The following is a 26097-nucleotide window of genomic DNA, read 5'->3' on the forward strand; positions in this document are numbered from 1 at the left end:
GGAAGACTGAAAGAGTTTGAGTCTCCCCGGGCACCTTCTCCTGCAAAATGCACTCCCTGCTCCCCTCCCAGAGCTGGCTGTGCCCCGGGCCCTGTCCCCTCCCCGCCGTGAAGAACCCCAAGCGGTTTCTTCCCGGCAGAGCCTAGCGGAAAGGGGGAGAGACAGATGGAGAGATGGAGCCAAGGAGCTGTTGCTTCCCTGGTAGGATATGAGTAACTCCAAGCGACTTCGGAGGAAGTCACCAAATCCCGTGCCGGGGTACAGTCCAGCTCTGCTCTTCCTGGCACGCCGTTTGGGTACGTGGGGAGCTCGGCCCCATGGCAGCGCTGAGTGCCCCCCTGGAGCTGCACAGGGCACTGCCAGCCTGGCTCCGGGGCCCTCTGCCACACACATGCAAGGTTTTTGTGCGGGCTGGGACAAACATCACATGGGGACAGCACCCTGGTCCGAGCCAGAGGGAGGTTTTTGGGTACTGGGTGGCTATTAATGGGTTCTACGTCCCCACGGGTGCCCTGAGCCACGGCATGCCTTGGGACAGCTTTCAGCTGTTAGCAGAGCTGAGGTCTCCTCGCCCCTGGTGCCGCTGAGCCCTCGGCTTTATCAGGGGCTTGGGGCCGGCAGATGCTCCGGCTCCTGCTGAATTGCAGAGGAATCTCAGCTGCTTATCTCTGATTGCATCCAGTTGTCGCTGCCCCCTCCGAGCCTCCCCGTGCTGCCACAGGGATGTGGGATTTGCTCCAGCACTTCAGCTCCGGCTACGGAGCCTCGCGAATTAGGGGGACTAAGAGCAAGGTTACCTGATGGGCTCGCAGATGGGGCTGCAGGCGTCTGAGCCCAGCACCCAGCAGGAGAAAACCAGTCCTCACACAGCCCCTCACCGTGGGCTCAGCTCCTCCTGCTTCCCCTTCCCCCCGAGGCCGCTCTGCACATTCCTGCTGTCCCCCGGTGGGACAGAGGGAGCAGCGGGGGCACTGCTCAGCCCCCTCCCTCCCCATCCACTGCTTTTCGGCCAGGCATCGCCTTCGCCAGGCTGCAAAGGGTTACCTGTTCTCCTGCGCTACCCACAGAAGACAAAAATAGTGGGGATTGTTATTAATAGTGATCTTCATTACCCGGGCTGGAACATCTCCCTTTGTAGCAGTTTCTGGCAATACCAAGGGTCTAATTAGCATTTTTTTTTATTTCCCTCTTTTATTCAATTCATTAGCTGTCTTAAGTAACGGCTTCATCAGTCTTGGGGTTTTGTGTGGTTCTGTCTCCTCTTCTTTTTTTTAAAAAAAAAAAAACAAAAAACTTGCAATATGAAGTTAGCAGCCCTCACATTTAGGCATTGCATTTTAACAGCTTTTTCTCTAATTTTTCCACGAAATGCTGACCTTCGCAGCTCCTTACAGGGTTAACGTTTGGCTCTCCCAGTTGACCCTGTCCCAGGTAATCAGAATATTTTATTATTCATCACCCCCCTCCCAAGCCTGGCGAAGCCCCCCATTTGTTCTCACGGGGCTGAGAGCTGCTTCAGATTTGGGGCTTCTCCTCCCCCAGCCTTATTTCGGAGCCCCCTTAGGGCTGCCCTGTATTTCAGCAACCCAATTACCTCGCCACCAGCTCTTTTTTTTTTGGTTTTAACACTGGTTTGAGGGGCCGGCCGTGCTGGCAGGGGGGTGGTGGTGTCACCGCTGTGCCTGGCTCGGCGTCCGCGCTGCTGCTGTCCCCAGCGTGCCTTCGCTTCGCTCTGAATCCCTCCGACTGGTGATTTATCGATTTTTAATGGCAAAAGGCACCTCTCGTCTCCGTGCTGCGGGCAGCCGAGCCCCGTGCTTGTCTCAGCCTCTGCAGAGGCTCGTGGCTTTATCAGGCTGTGTTTTGCAAACACTCAGCTTGTCAAAGGGCTCTGCCCAAAGCCGCAGCTGCGAGAGCTGAGCCTCGGTGGGACAGCGTCCTGCGCCTCAGCCCTGCTCCCTCCAGCGTTTCTGGGTTTGGAGGTGATTTCTCATCAAGGCAGGGCTGCTTTCTGCTCCTTCGCCTTACAAAAATAGTCAGCACAGGATCAACACACAGTGAGGTCCCTGGGGGCTCTGTGTTACGCTGTACCGGTGCAGAAGATGCCTTAAAATGTTCCTTCGCTAACCCAAGCGACCACTTCCCTGCTCCAGATTTTGGCTAAATGCATAAATGGCTCCTGCAGCGCTCAGAAGAGGGCCCGGGCAGTTTGGGATGCCAAATGTAAAACCCCAAGTGCCAAACGCCCGCTGTGAGGTCCCAGCTGCGAAGCCCCAAGCTGCAAAATGCCCAAACCCTGGGGTGCGACACCCCAGCTGCCGAAGGCGCCCTCTGAGATGTGAAATCCAATTCCCACGTCCCTGGGGGGTGCCTGCCCGTGCCCCCCCCCAGGAGCTGGTTCTCCGTGTCCCTGCACCCAGCCTGGGCGCTGGGGTGGCCGCGGTGGGGGGCAGCGGGGTTATCTCGCGGGCTGACGCTTTGACACTTGGGTGAGAGCCTGGTAAAACCCCTCGGAGGGGGCCGGGGCAGCCAGATGGGAGGTGTGTGTGTGGGGAGGGGAGCTGTGAAATTTCCCACGGGGGCTCCCCATCCTGTCCCGTCCCACTGAGGAGGAGGAGGAGGAGGAGGAGGAGGGCGGAGGGCGGGTAGGAAGGGGAGGTAACGAGGTGGGATTCGTCGGGCTGGGCTCAGAGGGCCGGAGGAGGTCGGTGCTGAGCCCAGGGCGCCGGGGATGAGCTGAGCTGAGCCCGGCAGCATGGAGGAGCTGGCAGAGAGCTATGCCTACGGGGACAACGAGACGGAGTGCGAGTATGAGGAGTGGGGCCCCTCGCTGTCCCTGCTGCCCACCATCTACCTGCTGGTCTTCCTGCTGGGCACGGCGGGCAATGGGCTGGTCCTCTGGACCATCTTCAAGGGCGGCCGCGAGCGGCGGCGCTCCGCCGACACCTTCATTGCCAACCTGGCCGCCGCCGACCTCACCTTCGTGGCCACCCTGCCGCTGTGGGCCGCCTACGCCTGGCTGGGCTACCACTGGCCCTTCGGCACGGCCGCCTGCAAGGTGAGCAGCTACCTGGTCTTCGTCAACATGTACGCCAGCGTCTTCTGCCTGACGGGGCTGAGCTTCGACCGCTACCTGGCCATCGTGCGGCCCCTGGCCACGGCCAAGCTGCGCTCGCGGGTCAGCGGGCTGCTGGCCACCGTGGCCCTGTGGGTGCTGGCCGCCCTGCTGGCCCTGCCCGCCCTGGTGCTGCGGCGGGCGGCGGCGCTGGGGGGGGACGCCAAGGTGACCTGCTACATGGACTACGGGGACCTGGCCGCGCCGGGCACCGAGAGCGCCTGGGAGGTGGGGTTGGGGCTGTCGTCCACCGCCCTGGGCTTCGTGGCCCCCTTCGCCATCATGCTGACCTGCTACTTCTTCATCGCCCGCACCGTGGCCAGCCACTTTCGTCGGGAGCGGGCCGAGGGGCCCCGCAAGCGCAAGCGCCTGCTGACCATCATCGCCGTGCTGGTGGCCGCCTTCGGGGGCTGCTGGCTGCCCTTCCACCTGGTCAAGACCCTCTACGTCCTGATGGACCTGGAGGTGCTGCCCTGGTCCTGCGGCCTCCACGCCTTCCTCAACAACCTCCACCCCTACTGCACCGGCATCGCCTACATCAACAGCTGCCTCAACCCCTTCCTCTACGCCTTCTTCGACCCTCGCTTCCGACGGGCCTGCGCCGCCCTCCTCTGCTGCCGCCCCCCCGGCCCCGGGGCCGAGCGCTCGGGCAGCTTCTCCTCGGGGCACAGCCACCCCCCGGGGGGCAAAGCGGGGCCGCCCGGGGGGGGCAAGCTGGACCCCGCCACCCAGGAGACGCTCTTCCGCGCCTGAGCCCCCCCATCCCGACCCCAGCACCCCCCCTGAGCTGGTCTCCTCGGGGAGAGGCCCCTGTGTTTTTTTGGGGGGACCCCCCCCTCCTGTTTTCTCAGCGCCCCAGAGCCTGGCTTGCTTTGGGGAGCCTCTGCTTGTGGGATACTTTTGTGGGGGGGGGGGGGATACCAAAGCATGGGTGGGTGGGTTGGGCAGGGGCAGCGGCCGCGAGATTTGTGACAAATAAATGAGTTTTGGTTACAAAAATAAAGGAGCGGAGTATGCGAGTCCCTCTGGGGTGATGGAGGGGGTGTGGGGGGGGCTGCATGGGTTTGGGGGGTCGTTGCTGTGTGTGTGTGTGCCCCCTCCAGTGCCCCCCACATTTTGGGTGCACACCGTGCATCCCCACACGCTTTGGGAAGTGCAAAAATTCCCACCCCTGAGCGCCGCTTTGCTGCATCGCAGCACAGTGAGACCGGAGTGAAAACCAGAAAAAGAACCTCCCCCCCCCAAAAAAAAGTAAAAAAATCCTCTGGTGCATGGGGTGGGAGCTCAGCCCGCCCCAGTGGGAGGCTCTGATTGCATCAGGCAGCTGTCCCCTTCTCCCAAATCCCCGTTTGAGGTTTTTATCCTCCTTATCTCAGGCCAGATACACCCTGAGTGGTTCCCCCCTGGGGCCGTGGATGCCATCAAGCAGCCGGGGGCTGCTGCCCGCGCCCCAGGCCAGCACCGAGGGCACCCCCGTGGTGTGGGCTCGGGGCCAGTTTGGGGCTGGACGGCGTTTTGGGGACCCCATCCCCTTCCCCATCCTCCCGTGGCGCCAGCAGGACAATGGCCTGCGCTAGCCGGGGATTTTGATGACCCACCAAAACGCTCTTCTCCCGTTTCCATCTCCAGCCCCAGCCGCTTCCTGAGGCTTCGCTCTAAATAAATCTTCCCCCTATTTGCTATTTACATCCTTCATTTACTCGCGATTAACTATCCTGTCTCCTTGGCCTTTGTTCCCACTTGGAAAGGATGCGGGATCATTACTTGGTTCCTCGTGGAGCTTCCCGTTGTTTCGAGGGGGGGAGGAGGGCTGGGGCGACCTTGCTGCCTGCCCTGTCCTCGATTTGGGACCAGCTGAGCCTCGCTCATCACCCCTTAGGGACAGCCCTTTGTCTCGATGCAGTAAATCAGGAAGGTGGCCAGGGAGGAGACTTGGTTTGGGTAACAGCAAAGGGGGTGCAGCCGTGGAGGTGAGCCTACTGGGGCTCTTTGCACCCTGGCTGGGGCTTTTTTGGGGTTTCCCCATGGTTTCTGGCTTGGGCTAAGAGCCAGGGGGTTGGGATGCTGGAAATGCTGCATCCGAGACCACAGCCCAAAGGGAAATTTGGGGTGTGTAGAGTCAAGGTGCCCTGCTGGAAAACGCAAGGAAAAGAGCTCCTGGCTCCTGCTTATCCACTCGGCCCCCCTCTCCATCCTCCTGGCCACCACCCCTAAATAAGCTGGCCCCAAAGGGGGGCAGAGGGAGCCCCGATTTGTGTTTTTTTTTAGGAGCCCAGGCACGGGCAGCTTCCTCCCAGGCGCGGATATAGGCACGGGGCACCTCGCCAGCGGCGGCGGGAGCTGCGGACTTTCTATCCGGCTGCTGGAGATTTCCCTTTTCCCTCGGAGGAGGGAAATGCTGAGCCGAGGAGTCTCAGGGGGGAAATGCAGGGACACTTCAGAAAAACAAGGCCGGAGAGAGGGGGGGAAGGGGCAGCGGGTCCGGACCAACGGTCGGAAGGAGATAAGGAAGGTGTTGCCTTCCTGCGGCAGCGCGGGGGGAAAGGCGGCTGCGGAAAGATGAGGAGGGAAGATAGAGGGGATGGAGGGGGGTGGGGAGCCCTGCCGAATCCCCGCCACGGCCGGGAGCATCCTCGGAAAAAAAATAATGGGGAACTGGGGGTGAATTTGGGTGCAATGGGATCCTTGAGGAGCGATGCCATGCCTTGCTGCGGGGCCTGGCTGGCTGCAGGGCTCCAGCGTGGCGTGGGTGGCCCCGGTGGGGACACGGGCACAGTGGGGACGTGGCACTGGGACACGGGCAGTCTGCACAGGGAGATGGGGGCAGTGGAGAAGCCAGCACGGATGGGGATGGGACCCTCAGGAACCTCCCAGCCCAGGATGGGAGGCTCAGCCCCCAGCTCCCAGCTCCCAGCTCCCACCGGAGGTGCAAAAATAATGTCACGGCGTGCCGAGCCTGGCTGATGTCCCCAGGTGTCCCGCGAGGCCAGCTTGCCTTTGAAGTCACCTCCTTGTTTACACTTTCACGCTTTCCTCCCCAAAGCAAACGGTGGCAGGGAGGGGACCCCACATCACCCTCAGTCCCTGCTGGAGGGGCTGCGGTGCCGTGGCGAGGTGGGGCACGGCCCCAATTCGTGCTGGGAACACCTGAATTTGTCCAAACTTGGCTTACTCATTGGGCAGAGGAGGTTTCGCCAGACCTCGCAGCTCAGAAATAACTGAGAAAATAATTATGGGGTGAGAAACGTCTGCCTTCCTCTGCTCAGCCCCCAGGGAGAGGGCAAGGGGGGAGATTTCAGTCCTTCGCTGCCCTGTTGTGTCCCCAGCACATGAGTCCCTGGGCTACCCACCCAAAATCTGTCCCCGTGGTGAGCAGTGAGCCCTGGGCCCTTCACCAGGTGGTGTGTGTTAGGAGGAGAGAGAGCTTCAGGAGTTGGTGGAAAGCTCCGTGGACCTTGGAAAGGCAGAGTTTAGGCGATAAATAATGAGGGGATGGGCTTAAAGGGGTTAAAATGGGTTGAAATGGAAGGAGACTTTTTTTTTTTCATGTTTCCAGCAGCCCCTGTGCCTTCAGCCAGCTGAGGGGTGAAAGGCTTGGAGGGTCCGGCTGGCCCCACAGCTCCTGGGGAGGGCAGGAGATGGAGGGAGGGAGGACGAGGAGGGAAAGAGGGGTTGGAGACGGGTGGGTGGAATGAAAACGGGGGTGCTGGGGCGAGGCTTGGGTGTCCCCAGGGCCACGCGTGCCGGCAGGACACGACACAGCTGCTGCCCGACCTCTGGGCCCCAGCCCGTAGGAGCAGCCCCCGGCCGCCCCGGGGAGCCGGGTGACACCGCAGTGACCCGGCCGCCAGCAGCTGGGCCCCGCCGCGCCGGGAGGTGCTGCCGGAGGAATAACAGGAAGCTCAGGAGGGGAAAACACGGCTGATGCCTTCTGCAGGTTGTTTTCCACCTCCTTCCCGGCTGGTCCCGCGTGTCCCCGCCGCCACCACTGCATGCCCGTGGCCCTGGGACCGCACTCACGCGCCCCCCACCCCAGCCCCGAGACAGGCTGCACTGGTGTTCTTTATTGTTGAGGTTCAGCTCTGAAAAAGTGCTCACTGTTACAAAAGTACACGTTTATAAAATGTGCTCCGTACAAAGACCGGGTTGTGGGGTCGAACTTGGCGCTTCCCACTTCGCCTTCCCCAGCCAGCAGCGTTTGGTGTAGCCTGGGGAAGGGGGAAAGAAAGGGGGAAAGGAGGAAAGAGAGAGAGAGAAAGGAGGGAAGGAAGAGAAGGGAAGAGAAGGGAAGAGAAGGGAAGAGAAGGGAAGAGAAGGGAAGAGAAGGGAAGGGAAGGGAAGAGAAGGGAAGGGAAGGGAAGAGAAGAGAAGAGAAGAGAAGAGAAGAGAAGAGAAGAGAAGAGAAGAGAAGAGAAGAGAAGAGAAGAGAAGAGAAGAGAAGAGAAGAGAAGAGAAGAGAAGAGAAGAGAAGAGAAGAGAAGAGAAGAGAAGAGAAGAGAAGAGAAGAGAAGAGAAGAGAAGAGAAGAGAAGAGAAGAGAAGAGAAGAGAAGAGAAGAGAAGAGAAGAGAGGAAAGGAAAGGAGAGGAAAGGAGAGGAAAGGAGAGGAAAGGAAAGGAAAGGAGAGGAAAGGAAAGGAAAGGAAAGGAAAGGAAAGGAAAGGAAAGGAAAGGAAAGGAAAGGAAAGGAAAGGAAAGGAAAGGAAAGGAAAGGAAAGGAAAGGAAAGGAAAGGAAAGGAAAAAGAAAAGAGGATGAGGGTATGGCTGAGGGAAGGAGAGGACAACAGGAGGGCAGGGCAGCTGCCTCCACGCCTGGGCACTCCCCAGCTCGCTGCAGGACTGGCCGTGGCTGTGGTGTGGGGGCACCTGGCGTGGGGCTGGCACCCTCAGGCAGGTCCCTGCCCTCCCCATGCAGGGCAGCGAAGCGTGAGGGAAGGCCCTTTTGCTTCAGAAAGGCAGAAAATTGGTCTGGATGAATTCAGGGATGCTGGGGAGCTTTGAATTCGCACTTTCTCCTCCGTCACCCAATAACAGGGTCAGAAACTGCTGGGGAAAACACATATTTGGTCCTTGGTATCCAGAGGCTGTTTTGGTGGGGCAGGGGCAGACACCGAAAAGAAAAAAGAGACCCCCCAGTGCCTCTATCCCCGGAGGCAACATCGCTGGGCTCTGCTCTCCTGCGGGCCTGGGGGGCTCTGCCACGGGGCCCGCAGTGATTTGCACCCAGCCTTCTGCCCTCACGCTGCTACCAGCCCCGGGAGAGACTCGGTGCTGGGGGTGGAGTCATCAAGCCAGCACATTGCCTTATTTTTCCCCGTTTTTCTTTTTTTTTTTTTTCTTTTTTTTTCTTTTTTTTTTTTTTTTGGTTGGTTGATTTGTTTCTAAACTGTGCATCTACACTCCAGCTACAGGCATGGAAACACGGTAAGAAAATAAAACAACTCACGGGAGGCCCCTCCTCGGGATGCATCCGGCAGGCAAGCAGCCCCAGGGAAGGGGCAATGGGGGGGGGGGGGCTTTCCCCAAGCAAAACCCACCCCGGGAGGCCGAGGATGGGAGCAAATGCTTCTTGGCAGCAAAGTGCTATGTGGCCACAGGGGTTTTACAGCTGGGGTGGAGGCGGTAGTCCTCGGCCCTGCATGCTGCAGGAACGGCCACAAAGACGGTGGAAAACGCACGTGGGAGCAGCGGCCACCCTGGCTGGGCAGAGGGGCTGTTGGCTTTATTTTTTTCTTCCTTTTTTTTTTTTTTAATTCCTTTGGAGTTCCTTCTGCCTCCTAATGACGAGATCAGGACGGGTTCCCCAAGCCATCTGGCACCTGGAATGGCCCCGAACCTGTGCAAAACTTCGGAGGAGGAGGGAAAGGAGCAAAAAGGTGGCTGGTGAACGCCGTGCCCGGGAGCTGCTCGTGGGGCTTCGACTCTTGTCCCAGCGCCAGGAACGACGGCCCTGGGGCTGTCTGTGAGTCCGAGCGGCGGCCAGGGTCACCAGCGAGGCGCAGGTCTGTCCCCCAGCGGGCGGTGGCACTGAGCCGGGTGGCAGTGCCATGTCCTGGGCTTGGCCCCCACGTTTTGGCAAGGTTGCAGAGCACGGGCAGGGTTCAGGGAGCTGGAGGCTGCCGGGCTCTTGCTCCACCGGTGCTGTTTACGGGGTGAAAGTGAGGATTTCCATGTTTTTCCCCCCAAGGCAGTGGGTGCGGGCATCCCTCAAGGCACACGCTGCTTTCGGGGGGTCTCTCTCCCAAATGGAGGTCCCTTTCCCCCTCCATGGTCCCTGCTCCATCTCCCACTGACTGGCACCGCGTGGAGGCTCCTGGCCCCGGGACCCCCCTATGAGCCCCCTGTGCCACCACCTCCACCAGCCCCAGGAGCTGGGGGGGGGGACTCCAAACTCCGCTGGGGTTCATGGCAGTGGTATTGGTGTTGGTCCTGGGGTGAAAATTCCCCATTTCTGGGCAAAAGAAGAGGGGAACCGTCCCCCGGTCTCCCCAGGACGGCCAGGCACGGGGGGGACAGCGGGAGGGGACAAGGACAAGGCACAGTCCGGTGTCCCCACCAGGCGGTGGGGGCCGGGGTGGGGAGCGGGGGAGGCTGGGGGTGGCTGGGGGCAACGGGGGTGAGCCCCGCGTCCCAGCCTCCCCGGCCGTACCTAAACCTCCTCGTCCTCGCTGGCTTTGCTCCAGCGGTGGCAACAGTTGGCCGTGATGCCCAGCAGGAAGTTGGTGGCCACCGAGGCGATGGAGACCACGAAGCCCACGAAGGCGATGAAGAGATAGTCGTCCAGGGTCAGGGTGAGGTGGCAGGCCTTGAAGCTCTCCTCCGTCAGGGAGAAGAGGGGGACCCCTTTCACCTCCAGGGGGGCCTGGCACTTGGCCAGCTGTGAATCTGGCAAGGGGAGCGGCGTCAGGATGCCGTAAATTTGGGGTTGGGGGATAGGAGGGGACGCGGTGGGGAACATGGGGCCGCCTTACCTGAGGCGCAGAGCTGGATGCGGCTCTTCAGCCATTTGAGGAAGGGCTCCATGGCGCAGCCGCACACCCAGGGGTTGCCGCCGATGCGCAGGGTCACCAGCCCCGTCAGCCCCTCCAGGGCATCGAGGCTGAGCGCCGACAGCCCCCCGTAGCTGAGGTCCAGCTCCCGCAGCTGCGCCAGCCCCCGGAACGCCTTGGGGTGCACCTTGCACAGCCAGGGGTTGTGGCTCAGGTCGAGGCGCAGCAGCTCGCTGGCCTCCAGGAACATGTCGGCCGTCACCAGGCTGAAGTTGTTGTAGCTCAGGTCCAGGTGGGTGAGGCGCCGGGCGCCGAGGAACAGCCTGGTGGGCAGGGTCTCCAGCGAGTTGTTGCGGAGGTCGAGGACGCGCAGCTGGGCGTAGCAGGCCAGGTAGCCCAGCGGGATGCTGGCGATGCGGTTGTGGGCCAGGCTGAGGTTGCCGGTGTCCAGCGGCAGCTCGGCGGGCACCGAGAAGAGCCGCTGCCCGCTGCAGTCCACCGCCTGCCCGCGGCACGTGCACAGCACCGGGCAGCCCGCCCCAGCGCCCGCCGCCGCCACCACTGCCACCACCGCCGCCACCACCCAGGGGCCCAGCAGCATGGCGGGCCGGCGGCCAGCCCCCGGGCCCATCTCAGAGCCCGGCGAGTGCCATGCCGCGGGGAACGGGGCGGCCAGCCGGCCTCAGCGCGGGGACAGCCCGCCAGCCGCACCGCAGCGGCATCCTCTGCCCGTCACAGCCCGGCGGGGACCATGCTTGGGGGGGGGGTGTCACCCCTCCGCTCACACCGAGGGCTGCTGGCGGTGGCTGAGGAAGATTTGGGGAGCGGAGGTGGGCTCCAAGCTAGCCAAGCAGTGCTTGGGGTGTCCCGGAGACATTCGGGGGGCTCAGCGAGTCCCCCCCCAGCACAGGGCTGCCGTCAGGCCGTTCTCAGCCTCCTGTGGAGAAGAGGGGTGAGAGAAACCCAAGCTAGCGGTACGCCCTGCTGAGGGGGGGGCTGTGGCTCACGGGGTATCCACGCCACCCCCAGCCCTCGCCGTGCCTCCGCCAGCAGAGCACAAAGAGGGCCCCGAGCCCACCGGCTGGGCTCGGCTCATCCTGGCAGGCGGTGGGCAGAGCCAGGGGCGTAGCAGCCGCTGCCGTCAGCTCTGCCCGCGGCCGGGGACACCCTCCTGGCCTGGCCCCCGCAGAGAGAACCTCATCCCCACGCCCGGCCCTCCCTCCGCCACAGCATCCCTCGCCCAGGCGGCCCCGCTGCCTGGCCATCTTTGCTCCTTCCTCCCTCGCCCCGTGCCCTCCCCACATCTCCATCTTTTCCCCACCTCAGCCGGTTTTTGCCGGGGGAATTGCCGCCCCAGCTGCCCCCCCAGCCCTTCCCCGCCATGGTTGCTGATCCCTCCGGTGGCGCTGGGGGGACGTGGGGGTCCCCGGGATACTCACGCTGCCCGGGGGACGAAGCAGGGCTCGGCTCCCCGCCGCCGCGAGGCCTGGGTGGCCAGGCAGGGGTCCTCGGGTGGCCACCAAGTTAGGCAAGTGGCTCCTGCAGCCGCAGCCAGGGCTGCTGCCGAGCCTGGCAATCGGAGCAGGTCTTTCCCCACCTCCTTCCTCCCCTCCTCCTCCTCGTCCTCCCTTGTCTCTCTCTTTCTCTGTCTCTCGTTTTTTTTTTTTTTTTTCCCCTTTTTTTTTTTTTCCTTGAGGGCCAGATACTGACGTTTCGGTGTCTCTTAGCAACTGCCTCCACATCTCTGAGCAACAGGAGAGCGGGATGTGGAGCCGCCAGAGCGATGGAGACGGTGGAGGAGAGCAATGCCCCCGCTCCGGGGACACCCCACCCGGGGGGACGGAGCGGGACGAGGGGCAGCGGGTGGCATCCCGCCACCCACGGGGGGCTCGGCTGCTCCCCAGCCCACCGGCTGCCCTCAGCACACCCCCCGGCCCCAGGGAGCACCCCCGTGGGATGGGGTGAAGCAGGGTTTGCCGGGCTCTGCAAACAGAAACCGAATACGTGTCAGCAGGAGGGGAAAACGAGGTGCTCCAGAGCTAAGCCAGGAGTGACTGCACCCAGCTGAAATGTTGGCTTGGTTTTATTTCTTTTCCCTTTTTATTTATTTATTTATTTATTTATTTTGTATTTATTTGTTTGCAGACCTGGGAAACGCCTCGAGCCACAGCTGGTTGTTTTTGCTCCACGTGAAGCAATCATTTCTGGTTCTCCGCTCATTTCATACAGGGAGGGGGCAAAGCCATCTTTAGTGCCCACCCCCCCCCCCCCTTGCAGCTGGCTTCTTTAAACGCAAATGAAGCTTTTGGAACAAAAGGCTGCTCTGGCAACACTGGAAACATTGCGATAACACGGGCATGACATTTGGGAAAGGAGGCACTTTCAAAACCGAGCCTGCCTGTATTCCCTTCCCTTTCTTTTCCAGCCTTCTCCCGCTGTTTTGGCGGAGTTGCCTCCATCCCAGCGGAAAACGCCAGCCCGATCGACCCAGTTTTTTCCCTATTTTGGCCTGGTGGCATCTCCCAAATGCTGGGGGCTCTTTGTTCCCCGTGGGACAGCTCCTCCTAGCCACGGCAGCCCGCAGCCAGACGGCGCGTGGCCGCGGCTGCCTCTCCCCGGGGTGGGTATTAATTGGTGCTGCTCGTCGCCCAGGGTCCCAGCGGGCTTCAAGAGGAGCTCCAGGAACCAAATACACCCAGACGTCCCTGGAGCCAGATGCAGCTCAGCCAGACACGTAATTAGAGATAAGACCCATGCCTGGCTGCAAATCTCTTCCAGAGGATCTATTAGTACACCATTTATGGCTGCATTTGCAGCAAATAAATGAGCAAATAAGCCCCACCAGGGCTCATTTCTAATGGCTCTCAAGGCCAAGCGTCAGAGCTTGGCTTGTGGCCGCCCTCACCAACCATCTCCCTCCCCAAATGAAGGGGTGTTAGCAGCCCAGCAGCCTGCTGGAGACGTCATGAAGGTGCTGTGGACTACCGAGATGGTTATGAGCACCCCCGAAGGAGATGCAAACTGCTCTCCTGGAGCTGGGGGTCGATGTGCTCACCTCCTCCCTCTCTTCTGGGGCTGGGAAACACCTGGGGCTGCCCTCCTGCTCTTTACCAGCTCACCCACAGGTGGCCAGAGCACCTCTGCGATGTCCAGCCCCATAAAAAGAGCATTTCTGGTACAAAACCACATGCAGAAGGCTGCTGATTTTTCAGATGACTGCTCCAGATGATGCTTTTCTCCCTCCCTACATTCTTTGGGGAGGCAGCAGCAGCAAGGCAGCAGCGTGGGCTGCCCCTTGCATCCAGCTCTGCACAGCCACTGGCCAGGCTCACCCCAGTCCCTTAGATCCTGAGGTGGCTTTGGGCAGCCCAGCTCAGTAAATTTGCCTCATATTCAGATTGGGCTTTATCACTCACATGGGAGCCACCGGATCTCAGCTCCCTCGCTGCTCACAGGATGTGCCCAGCTCTTGAGCTGTGGGTATTTAAGCAATAAAATCAGCGTGGAGTGCAGCTGACCTCCAGTTTCCTCGGCACCATTCTCGATATAGCAGACCGATCCTTAATAATTACTTTTTAACTACTCTGCAGCCATTAACGTGCTTACACTAAGTCAACCCGGCCTGAGTGCTGTCACGGTAGGACTGGTAAGGCTCAGGAAGATCGGAGCCGTGCCAGGATCCTGGCAGCAGCACTTACAAAGGGCTTTATTTGACTTTGTTTTGGGTCTCTTTCCATCCAAGATACATTTTTAGTTTGGCTGACACTCTTTGTAATTACCAGCTGGTGGCAGAGAGCCAAAACCCAAATCTGCTTTCTGAGCCGAACGCGGCACATTCGTGCCAAGGTAGGGTTTTACAACTTCCAAACGCTTTGTAATCGGTTAAGCAGGTTTCGCTCTCGTGGGATTTGTCTCCAAGCTGCAAGGGACGTGGCTTCTGTAAGGATGTGTATGGTTTTCCTCCATGGGCTGCCCTTGCCTACTTCCTTCCCATGCCGACAACACAGCACGGCTATTGCTCATCTCTGGGAGCGTGCAAACTGCTCGGAGGAGATTGCAGCCTGGGTTTAGCCCAAATTTCAGCCCCCCGGGGCTGCTCCTCACCCTGCCCCACCACCCGGCAGCAGCTGGGCAGATCCTGCTGCACCACGGCTCTGTCACCCTGAGGCTACCTGGGCTTTTGAAGCTTATTTTGTTTGACCAAAAGCTTTGATGTCAGCAAAGGCCATCCTAACAGCACCTCCACCTGGCCCAGCCACAGCTGTTTTGGTCCCACAGGGGCTGAAGCAGCCTTGCTGGCTGCGATCTCCACGGGCCATTACGCTTCTGGTGGGGACACAGATGTCCTCATGAGGATGTGGTGCTCCTGCTGGGGACAGTGCTGGCGTGGTGGGGACAGGAACTATCAGCATGGCTTCAAAACAGCCGAAAAATGGCCTTAGCTCTTCTGATGTAGGAAACCACAGCAGTTTGTGAGCTGGAGGTCTGCACTGGAGGGCTTCTGCCAGCCCCCCGAGGGCAGTCCTTTGGCTGGAGGGGGAGGGATGGTCGGCACTGTAAGCCCCAACGTGTGCTGTGAGGGACAGATGCTGGTGGGTCCAGGTGGACAAGTGGTGGCACCTGGGTGAGAATGACCTGGGAGACAGCACGCAGCTGCCCTGCGGGATGCTCGGGCACCCCGCCTGCCTCCTGCAGAGGCTGTGGTGAAGGACGTCGTGAAGCAGAGGCTGCCTTGGCCCAGAGCCTCAAGTCTCCCTGTGCTCTGATTGCTAGAATAGAAAGAGATGGATAACAGGCCAGACAACACCAGGAAAACAAACAAACAAAAACCAGGAAAAAAAAGCTCACTTTTTTTTTTTTTTTTTGTGTCTCTGGCTCCACAATGGCACAGCCAACTGTGAACAGCTTGGGTAGATTAAACCTCTTTCCTTCTCAAAAGCTGAAGAAATCCAGATTAAGTGGAGACGTTCCAGATGCTGGCTGCTCCGAAAGAAGGAAAACACAATGTGGATACAGGATGTGTCTGATAAGCAGGACTCCTCAGTGAGGGGCTCTGGAGCTTGCACACGTATCAAGAGATGACAGGTACAGGAGATACTTTCTCCCTTTAGGACATATTTTCTCCTTTTAATGATGAAAGGACCTTCTAACGTGCATGGCCAGATGCTGGTTGTGCAGACTCAGTGCCCGTGGCCTGGCCTCTCCCATTACTGGGAGCACTACTATGGAGCCAAGCAGAGAGCTTAGATTAATTAAGCACAAATCTGCTTCAGCTTCCTGGTTACTCCAGGCCCAGCACAGCTCTCGTCATGGAAAACATACGTTTTTCCCCTCCATAACTCAGTTCTGACTCTCAGCTCATATCCTGAGCTCCAGAGCCCTGCATCTGCTGAGATGACACCGGAGACTGTGCTCTGGTCAATTACCCAGCAGTCAGCCTGGAAAAAAAAAATCAGATTGCTTTCTAGGGCCTGTTATGGCCAGGCTGGCATTGTCTGTGAGGAACTTTGCCCCGGCCTCAGGCCAGCAGCACCAGCCTGATGCCCAAGCTGGGGCTGTGCAGGGAACCAGACACCCCAAGGACCCCTCACAGCCTGGCAGGGCTCTGAAATGGCTTCGTGCTTTTTATTGATTATCCATCCTGGACTGGAAATGCTCTGACAGCAGCTGTGGTTTTGGCAAGGGGCCTCCTGTGAACTTTCTGCTCATTACCAGAACATCAAGGCTGCAGCTCGATGGGCAGTGCTTGCTCTGGCACAGGGTTTGGGCTCAAACAAAACCAGTTCGACCCCAAACACGATGTTAAATCCAAGAAAACCCATGAGGGACAGAGGCCAGCTGGCAGGGGACAGCCTGGATCTGTGCCCAACAGAGCCTAGGGAACATGAGAGTCCCAGATGGGCTGTGGAGAACAAGAAAGCTCAGGGACACCACAGAGACCCTGAAGGCACCTCAGAAAGCCCCCAGGCTGGCCAGAAAGGCAAGACTCAGTGCAAGACCCACAGGCACTGAGAGTGACACAGAGAGCCTGAGAGGAACCAGAAAAGCTGGGGGAATCCAGAGGTCCTGGGGCAGCCTAGAAGCCAGGATGGAGCTCTGAGCTCCTGGTGAGCAGCTTTGAACAGCCTTTAACCACTACAAAGCTTTGCTCGCTCGCTCTTGTGAGTCTCAACCACTTGTCTCACCCACAAGCAAGAGCTCCACAGAGCTCAAAACCAGAGCTTTTGACTGATCTCTAACCACCTGTAATCCTATTCCATTACACCACTTGAAAACTCTCCTGAGCTGATTGAAACCACCCCACACCTGCTACAGAGCTCCTCAAAACCACACTGACCAGCTCAAAACCTCCTTCAAACTCTTGTAGGCAGGCCTAAACAGCTCTCAACCCGTCTGTGGCCACATTTCTGTATTTATCCTCAGGCACCTGCCCCGTGGGGTCAGTGGCCCCAGTCTGGTGCTGGAACAGTGCAGGGCTGTACTGGTAAGGGTTGGGGACACACCACCCTGGTCATTCAGGGAAAGGAAGCCCCGCTCTGTACCTGCTAGCCTGATGCACAAGGGATCCCAAAGCAACACAACATATTACTTAATTACAGAGGCTCTGGTGCTCATAAACACAGCCCAAGAGGGGAAGAACTGAGGAAAGGGGAAGGAGTGGTTATTATGGCCACTGTGGGACTTAAGTATAAGTCGGGGCTTTCCCTTTTCACCCAAGCATCTTCCTCATTGCTACACTCAGTAAAGGTCGAACTACCTGAACTGATTTTTGAACACAATTGAGGACAAGCCCTGCAGGGGCAGCTGAGATCACGGCATGGAGCCACAGCTGGCCCCACACAGCACTGCAGGACCTCAGGATGCTCTGCAGCTGCCCCAGCACACTGCAGCAGTCCCTAGGCAACCACTTCCCAGGGCCTCTGGCTGCACTGCAGGCAGCCTGCCACCACCGAGCACAGCCCAGGGCATGCACAGGCAGGGGGCACCAAACAGGTGCTATGAATGCAGTCCTGAGGAAATCATTTTGCTGCTTACCCTTTTCCAAGTGAGAGCTGCAAAACACATCTACCTCCTGCCCAAGCAAGACTGTACCCTCACCCCTCCTAAAAGAACAGCACCAAGAACTTAGCTGAGGCTCTATTTTTCCTTGAGAAGGAAAAAAGACAAAGAATGCAGGGTCAAAAGATACCTGCTGATAGAAACATTGTTAAATTCGTAAGTATTTTACCAAATAAGTTACAAAACTCCTGATTCCCCTGTGTTGATTTAAGATTTTTGATCTTCCCTACAGCAGTTTCATAGCTTTCTTGGGTAAGATTCTGCAGGTAAGCTGAGGAAATGGGTAAGAGAACAGGATGTCTCCAAATACGTGCACAAACCACAGCCATCAACCTCAAAGACCTCAGAGCACAGTGGCTACAGCCACCAGCTACAAGGCAGCACCATCCTCCCATAGTGAGGGAGAAAGGAGACAAGCACTGACAGAATGTTTAATGCAACAGAACTTTAATATTTTTATACAAAAAAAAGGTTTAAAATTGTAAATGTCTGCTAAAAACACATAACCTGATATATCCCACTCAAGGAAATGTTTCTTCGCATTTTCTCAGTTCTTGAAGTTGCAGGTGGGGCCACAAGCAAATTTGGTCCCAGGTGGGGAATGCCAAACTGCTGAGCTTGTGCGTTTGAAGTATCGAGGCTTGCTCTTGCCAAAAATGTCCTCCAGCTTGGGGCTTGCAATTAAGCCGAAGAGCTCATCAACATCCACTGGGTGATAGTATTGGTGGATAATAGCTTGATTAAGCTGAGACCCTAAATAAAATAAAATACAGAAGCAGACTTATGAACAGGTTTTCAGTGCTCTGCTTATGGTATCCCTTCTGTCAGGGCCAACAGGATAGTCACTCTTCTCCATCCATACCTGAAAAAACCTGTTGCAACCCATACAGTGAGTATGATTAACAGTATGATTAACTTTCCTGTTCATTGCAGAGCTCTGAATTCCAAACCCATCTTCAGGTTGCCAACAGTACTTGTTTTAAGTCACTCTTCACCACACTAAAAATATCCCAAACCTACCACATCTTGGTTTCCCCTCAGGAGGATGGGCTGCTCCATCAGCAGTGAGCTCCCACCATTCTTTCACCCCCCCTCCCCAAATCCAAACACACACACAGGACTCTGGTTTAACTCCAACACAACAGCACTTGCAAGAAAACAGATCCAGCCGCCCCCCCAGCCAGCAGCTGCCAGCACTGCAGTCTCACACACTCCTGAACCGCACTTTAGGGAAGTTGAGATGACACTGAGCAAGTCCAGAAAGCTCCAGCTTCCCAAGGAAGGAATTAGAGCCCAAACAACACTTGGCACCTACCGTCAGCCCAGGCAGGGACAGGCTTCCGAGGCGCACTCTCATCATCTGTGGAATCATCGCTGTTCAGATCCATCCCGTAGTTATTTTCGCTTACCTTGGGGGACCTGAATATCTTCATGCTCTTCGGGGGCTTTAAGCATGATGTGGAGATAGATTTCTGAAAGCACAGAGAAGGCACTTATTAGGGCAGGAAGCAGACCTTGCAGCCTGGCAGAAGAGGTTGCTTTGCTAGGACAGGCTACCCAGACCCGTGCAGCCTGACCCCCTGCAGGCACCTCAAAGCTCCGGCGTTAAGGAGGCCAACAGACTGCACCAAGATCCCAGATGAGATCCCACAGCAATACAGCGTTAAGGTACCTAGGCAGTACCCTCACACTGACCATAAGCCAAAAGTTAAAAGGTACCTTGGCAATGCCCAATGTTGGGCAAGGAATTTTGCAGTAAAGGGAAGGTAGCCAGAAAGAGAGCAGGCTTCCAAAGCAGATTTCACATTCATTTTCATCCTTAGTTCAAAGTAACGAGACCATAAAGGTTATTCAACTGTGTATGAGATACCTTTGACACATTATCTGTAATATTCTTACTTACAGGTAACTTGGGTGGAGATTTCCTGTAACATCCAGAAGTGCTCACATCCCTCCCTCTTCTGTCTGATCTGTTTTGAAACCTTATCTTGCTGGAAGCCAAGCTAGAGCCCAGGACTGCACACTGCAGCAGGCAATGCCAACTGCTTGCTCAACCTGCAGCCCCCAAGCTGTGATGTAGGGCTTCCCAGTACCTGGCCAGAAAAAAAGCTAGGGCTCCATTTCATTTTGAAGCTGCAGGCTGGAACAGCACAAGTCAAAACTTGAAGGGACCCCCTGGCTTTGTGCTGAGGAACAGAAGATGACCAGGAGACCTGACAGCTGTATGTAGCACAGAACTGACAGAGGAACCAAGAAGGCATCATTACAGAGAAATCCTCCCCAAACTTTAAGAGCTCAACATGCTGGGGGACCTCTCTGAAGTGCCTGCATCCTAATGCATGCAGTACAGGACACAAGCCTGATGAAAGAGGTGTTACAGGACTACAGCCTTGCTGGGATCATGGAGATGTGGTAGGATGGCTCCCATGGCTGGAGAGCTGCAGCGGAAGGCTACAGGCTCCTTGGGAAGGACAGGCTATGAAAAGATGGAAAAGAACTCGCCCCTTATATGAAAGAGGGGCTAAAAAGAGTGCACAGAGCTCTGCCTGGGATGGGTAGACAAGGAGCTGAGAGCTTTTGGGTGAGGATTAAAGAGGGCAGGGATACACCTTCTGGTGGGGGTCTGCTGCAGCCTGCCTGACCAGGAAGAACAATCTGATGCCTTCTGACAACCAGATGGGGGGCTTAAGACCCCAATACCTGCTGGAGGCACAACACAGCAGGATATAAGCAATCCAGGAGGTTACCGAACTACAGTGAAGGCAGCTTCCAAGAGGCAGAGGAACCAACAAGGAGAGGTACTCTGGACCTCACATTCACCACCAGGCAGTGGCTTGTTGGGAATGTGAAGGTCACAGCCTTGGGGGCAGCACGCAGGAGATGGTGACATTCAGGTTCCTGAGGGGAGCAAGGTGGGCACGCAGCAAACTGACAGCCCCACACTTCAGCAGAGTGGGCTTCAGCCTCTCCAAGGGTCTGCTTAGAACAGTCTCATAGCACAAGGCCCTGGAGGGAAGAGGAGCCCAAGAAAGCTGGTTAATATTCAAGGATCACCTCCTCCAGACTCAGGATTGGTGCATCCTAACAAAGAAATCAAGCAATGATGCCAGGAGGCCTGCATGGCTGAACAAGGCACTCCTGGCCAAACACACACAGGATGGAAGCATACAGAGGGCAGAAGCAAGGACAGGTAACCCGAGAGGAATGCAGAGACTGTCTGAGCATCCAGGAAACTGAAACCTAAATGAAATTGGATCTGGCTAAGGATGTACAGGACAAGAAGGGCACCTCTAAATACATCAGTGATGAAGAGAAGGCTGTGGAAAACATGGGCCCATTGCTGAGCAGGATGGGGTACCTAGTTACACAGGACAATGAGAGGCTGAGGTAGTGACTGCTTTCTTTGCCTCAGTTTTCACCAGCAAGCTTGGCCTCCAGACAGCCCAGGTCCCAGAGACCAAGGAGAAAGGGGGTGAGTGGTACAAAGTCTAGCTGGAGGCCAGTAACCTGTGGTGTGCCCCATGGGGCCAATGCTTGGGGCAATCTTATTCAAGATCTTCATTAATAGTGTAAAAGATGTGTCAGAGCTCACCCTCAGTGAGTTTACAGATGACACCAAACCAGAAGAAACCTGGACAGGCTGGAGAGAAGGGCCACAGAGATGAAGGAACTGGAACCTCTCCCCCTGAAGAATGGCCAAAAGAGTCAGGACTTTTCAAGTCAAGAGTGTTTGAAAGCTCAAAGTGGCAATCTTATTCACATATATAAATACCTGAAGGGAGTATGCAAAGAAGATGGAAGCAGGCTCTCTCTAGTGGTGCCCAGTGGGCATGAACTAAAATCCAGAAGGTTCCATCTGAGCATCAGGAATTACTTCTTTGCTATGAGGATGACTGAGTACTGAACAGGCTGTCCAGAGAGGTGGCAGTCTCCCTCCTTGGAGGGATTCAAAAGCTGTCTGAAAACAGTTCCAGGTTAACCACTCCAGGTGGCTCTGCTTGAGCAGGGGAGTTAGACCAGAAAACCTCCAGACATCCCGTCCTACCTTCACCACTCTGGGATTCTATGAGCCCTAAATCTGCACAGTAATTGGATTGAATGTAAAACAAGAATAAGAGGATGTAGAAGTATACATCTGTAGAAATACAAGCAGCATCACTGTACTTTGACTTAATCACTCTTTTTAGGAGTTTTCCTCCCCTGGTTTTGTAGAAAAGCCCCAGGAGAACATACCACATACCTTCAAGTACTTGACTTTTGTACACATGGGCCTACCACTCACACGTTTCATGGTAGATCTAGTTTCTATTCTTTAAAACTCTCAAATTAGTCACAGAAGAAAGAAGTCCAGCAAGATGAAGAGGTACTGGTCAGACACAGGACAAGAGAGCCTAGGAAGGGGAGTTTACTGGGAGAGGCTGTACTCAAGGCAGTTTGGCTCTTTGAGCACTGTTCTCTGCACCCTTACAGATTTTAGGTCTAAGCAGCTCCAATTCAAACTCCTGGACACTTAAACAGATGACAGCAAGACTTTACAGGCAGGTCTGAATGTGTTTTGCTATAGTGCAGCTAAATGCTCTGCACACTGAACTGACACCTCATGATGTGCTGCCATCATGTGGTCATTCCCAACAGCTGTTCAAAGATAAGATTTGCTTTGCCTTCAGGTTCTCCTCTGCTGAGCTCTTGGCCAAGCACCAGAGAAGAAAGGCTTCCTGGTCCTCACTCTGCACAAACTCCAGTTAACCCCCTACAACATACATTAAATGATTTCACCTCCTGCTCACCTCTCTTCACCTCACTGCTTCACTACTGCTGAAGCAATTTGCAGGCTGATTCCAAACCACTGAATTCAATTAGATATGATAGACCCATTTCAAGGGCTCCACTAGAACCTAAGCTCACCTTTACGGTTTTGCTCAGACACATGTTGGAGGCAGCAGAGGATGATTCTGGTTGCTTGATTTTTTTCTCCTCTGCCAGCTGCTGCCAGGGCTCCTCCAGATCTTCTTCCTGTTAAGACGTAAGAATTCAGTCATTCATTCACTGAAACAAAACAACCAGACTCTCTCTGGAATTTAGCCATATTTTCTGGGGCCCTTGATAAAATCCTCTGTCCCTGTCTTCTTCTGCAGGGACGAAAAAGAATCAAAAATGATGCAGATGAACTGAGAACTGGCTTTGGTCAGTGAGATCAAATAAATCTTGCATTCAGATCAGCAATGTCTCTAGAGCCCATACTCACCTTTATCACCTTTACCATGCTCACCCAGGTATCAGGAGTCATTGAAATGGACTCTGGTTGCCTGACTCTCTCCTCCTGCCCAAGCAGCTGGTACAGCTCTTTTGGGCTCTCTCTGGCCTAATAAAGAAGAAAGCCTTTCACTGCTAAAGCTCCCTTTCAGCCCGAAGAACTTTATCCAGAAGCTTCTCCTGCCACTCTCCTTAGCACGGAAGAACAACACATAGCTAACAAAGGCAGGAACTGTAGCCACTTCGAATTAGATTCAGCTTCTCCCTTTCTGGAGGAGTTTTGCTGTGTCTCACTCCAGCCCAGTTGCTGGTTATACGTAAATAATTCAGACCTTCATTAAAATTATATAGGAAAAAATACAAGTTTGGAAGTCATTAGCCTAGTGAATAAGGGCAGCAAGAGCAAAAAGGAAAGGAAGAATTTATCCTTAAGAGTAGCAGCATTTGGTACTTTTTTTTTTTAAACCAATGAACAAGGCAGAAGAAAGTGACATTAACTTAAGAGTGGAAAGAAAATGTTACTGTAATATTTTGAGACAAGCAGACTAAGCCATGATATTCTTTGTGCAAGTGAAGTTACATGAAGCTATATGATACCTGAAGCTTGTTATGGAGATCAATCTCCAAACAGAGGAAAGGAATATGTATATTTTTAGAAGCATCTCTTACTAATTTCCATGTTCATTTAAATATCAGTGAACATGATTTGGAGATGCTCCTCATAGTGTGGTTGTAGGTCATAAATCTTCCGCAACAGTAATGTTAGGAGGCTGACAATGCTCATCTGTTGACCAGAAAGTGACCTTGTAGCAGAACTAACTTATTCTTGTACAAACAAAGTATTTAGAAGAATATCATGCCTGACTCAGTTTTACTGTATCTGTTTGCTCTAAATAAAGTTGTAACAAATTAGAAAACTTCAAGTAGTAACACAGGACTTGGAAAGCAAGCCTGATCTTTAAAAGTCTACTTATTCCAGGCCTTACTGCTTTACAACAGAATTTGTCACAAGACCTCTCACTCCCCACCTTTATGCATTTTTCAGTAAACACCACTGGCTCCAGCTGAGGTTGTGGGGACTTCTCTCCCCTCTGCTGTTTGAGAACCCTGGGGAACAAAGCCACAGTTTAGTTATACAGGAAAGCACGTTCCATCCCTCCCTGCTAGCATTCTTATAGCCTCTTGCTTTAGCACCCCATACCTTTGGGACATCACATCACATGGCTGACTCACATCAGCCTCCCAGTTCCAGCAATACTGTTTATATTTACTGCTTCACCATGCCTGTTGCTAAGTCCCCTTCTCCAGAATAGAAACAGGATAATACCTCTCCTTTACTTGCTCCACCTGTCGCTGCTCTACAGGACTTCTCAGTTCCAAAGCTTTCTTTCCTTTTTCTTTCACTCTATCTTCTCTCCTTTTCTGCAGTAGTTCATGCTGCTCAAATTCATCTTCCTCCTGAGGAAAAAGAACCCTTGTAACCCTCCAGCTCACACATGGAAAGATTGGATACGAAGTGACTGCTTTGAGACAACCCATTCTCATTATATCCCATTCTTACCTTCCACAGCCTGCCCACCTGTTGAACAGTATTTCCCTTCTGTCTCCACAAGTTCCCTTGCACTCAAACTCAACATCAACTGTCTAGACAGAAGTCTTGCAGCACAGATGCTTCTGTTTCCCCAGATCTCTGCAGATCCTGGCAGTAATTTCTCCCTGTTCCACCAGGCAGACCAATACACAGGTTCCCTGCTACTCCTTTCCTTTTCTACACACAGAAGGAACCTCAAGTTGCTCTTACCACCTTCAGCGTTTTCTGTTTCCGTGCATCAGTTTCTCCAGGTTTCTTTAACAGTTTTTTCTTGCTCCATTCCTCTGACACTCTCTCTTCCCGCACTTGTGAGAGGCGCACCTGAGAAAGACATGTGTCTCCTCCACTGCCCTGAGGATGCACACCACAGTCTTTCCCAAACGGAGGATGAGGAGAGCCTCTGAAGTCTGATACTTCAGGTCTGAGACTTCAAGACTGAGAACTCAGCATCCAGCAAGAAGCAAATGTGCCCTGAAGTTAGCACCAACCTTGTGCAAAGTCCAACACTTACTACAGGTCATGTGAAGAGACACCCACCACCTGGAGAGTCTGGAAAAAAGAACAGACAGTTACCCAACTCCAAAATACATGCTTTCATCCTGTGTGAGATTCCCTGCAGAACAAGGTTCTGGTTTATATTTTGCCTGCAGTGCTGCTGGCAACTGAACTGCAAATTGGGGATCTGAGAGCTGACTGAGCCCCAGACACTGTTCCTTTACCTGAGCCGTCTATCCCAATAAAAGCACTGACACATGCACAGCAGGAGACTAGCCAGGGCTACAAGTAATTTTGGCTGCTCAGGTTTTGGGAAAAGCTGAAAGGAGCACAACTCCTCTTCTTCCAGGGCTGACTCTTCCAAAGCTCACCTTAGCCCACCCCCCAAAAGGCTGGTCCACTCAACCATCCCTTTCCCTGGAGCTCTACCCAGGTCAGCCAGGCACAGTGTCCCTCAGCTCTGCAGAACCTGCACTGCTGTACAGAAGCAGCAGCACCACCTGCACTCAGCCATCAACAGCTGATCCTGGCATACAACTTCTACAGGTCCTCAAAAAAAGGGTAAGTGCAAAGCTTTAAAAGCAGGGACTACACAAACACACACAGCCACCACCACATCTACTAGTCACGAGCATTCCTTGCTTATTTGGTAGCTATTCTTCCTGCCATGCTTCTGCAGCCCCCTACAACCACCATGGCTTTGCTGTCTGCAATGCTGTGCAAACAACTGAGTGCACTGTAAGCCCAGTAACAGTCTCACCTGCAGGGCCTTTTCACAAGACAGTCAAGGGATGCTACCACATTCCTTGAATGCAGAGCACCGTAAATGCTGCATGTCAGAACAGGAACGGTTAGAATCACTACAGAGGTATGAAGAACAAAGCCCTCCCCTTGTTAGACAGAGAATTTCAAAGTCTATTTTAGATGCAGACTTACCCACCACCTGATTAGTCACCAACAGCACCAACCCAGTGCTTGCACACATCATGCCAGTGGCCTGTCTGCACCCGCTCCATCTCACAACTCCCTAACATAACACCATTGTTTGGAGGAGCCCAAAGCTTGGCCAGGCTTCTTACCTTCTCATCATTCTGTAAAGTCTTCTGCTGCATTCGCTTCTTCTTCTCTTCTTCCAGTTGTTCCACCCGCTCTCGAGCCTGAAGTGCCTTCCTCAGACGCTCTTCCCTCTTTCTGGAGAGGGTGTGCAAGAGGGGCCTGTTAGCTTGGTTTTGTCCTCTAACACAGAGGACAACGGGAACAAGGACTTGTAGCTCATTTTCTGGCAGAGCAGCCTGCCACAGATCATGCAAAGAGTTATTTTGCTTTGGTTGAGGTTAACCTCAACTTGTATCTGCATTAGGTCCACCAGAAATGAGCATGTGCTTTGCACCGATCCAGTTCTTACTGCAGTGAGCCATGAGCAACACTGCTCAGGGTGCACAGGAACATGCTAAGTGTCCCTTCCAAGTGGGAAAGGCAAAGCACAGTACAGCAGTGCTGTCTGCCTCACAGGAAAAGCCTTCAAGGCAATTCTGTGCTGAGCCTGGGAAGAAGCAGGTAAGGGATCCAACTCACTGCTTCATTTCTGCCTGCCGCC

The 26097-nt window shown here is 55.2% G+C and overlaps 3 protein-coding genes across 3 annotated transcripts in view; 1 reads left to right on the plus strand and 2 right to left on the minus strand.

Moving 5' to 3' along the window:
- Positions 1-2692: 2692 nt before the first annotated feature.
- Positions 2693-4118, plus strand: APLNR (apelin receptor). Its single transcript, XM_084520750.1, has one exon. The coding sequence runs from the start codon at positions 2756-2758 to the stop codon at positions 3866-3868; it is 1113 nt and encodes a 370-aa protein (XP_084376876.1). The 5' UTR covers positions 2693-2755; the 3' UTR covers positions 3869-4118.
- Positions 4119-8820: 4702 nt separating this feature from the next.
- Positions 8821-10733, minus strand: LRRC55 (leucine rich repeat containing 55; the record flags this gene model as incomplete). The annotated part of the gene is made up of 3 exons (XM_084522034.1): positions 8821-9254; positions 9763-9998; positions 10085-10733. 2 exons carry the CDS (start codon positions 10731-10733, stop codon positions 9763-9765), a joined length of 885 nt encoding a protein of 294 aa, XP_084378160.1. The 3' UTR covers positions 8821-9254.
- A 6858-nt stretch (positions 10734-17591) lies between these two features.
- Positions 17592-26097, minus strand: part of LOC311438086 (inner centromere protein A-like) — an 18156-nt gene continuing 9650 nt past the window's right edge. The window contains exons 11-19 of the mRNA XM_084522135.1: positions 26076-26089; positions 25580-25691; positions 24216-24326; positions 23742-23872; positions 23443-23521; positions 22407-22523; positions 22067-22174; positions 18477-18633; positions 17592-17914 (exon numbers count right to left, since the gene is read on the minus strand). Of these exons, the coding sequence (XP_084378261.1) occupies positions 17709-17914; positions 18477-18633; positions 22067-22174; positions 22407-22523; positions 23443-23521; positions 23742-23872; positions 24216-24326; positions 25580-25691; positions 26076-26089 (1035 nt within the window). The 3' untranslated portion in view covers positions 17592-17708. The remainder of the gene's footprint in view (positions 17915-18476; positions 18634-22066; positions 22175-22406; positions 22524-23442; positions 23522-23741; positions 23873-24215; positions 24327-25579; positions 25692-26075; positions 26090-26097) is intronic.

This window comes from Aythya ferina, assembly GCF_964211825.1.
Source record: "Aythya ferina genome assembly, chromosome: 5".
Classification (NCBI taxonomy): Eukaryota; Metazoa; Chordata; class Aves; order Anseriformes; family Anatidae; genus Aythya; species Aythya ferina.

Excerpts from the sequence above, each read along its gene's own strand:
- APLNR (XM_084520750.1), top strand. The coding sequence starts at position 2,756 with ATGGAGGAGCTGGCAGAGAGCTATGCCTACGGGGACAACGAGACGGAG.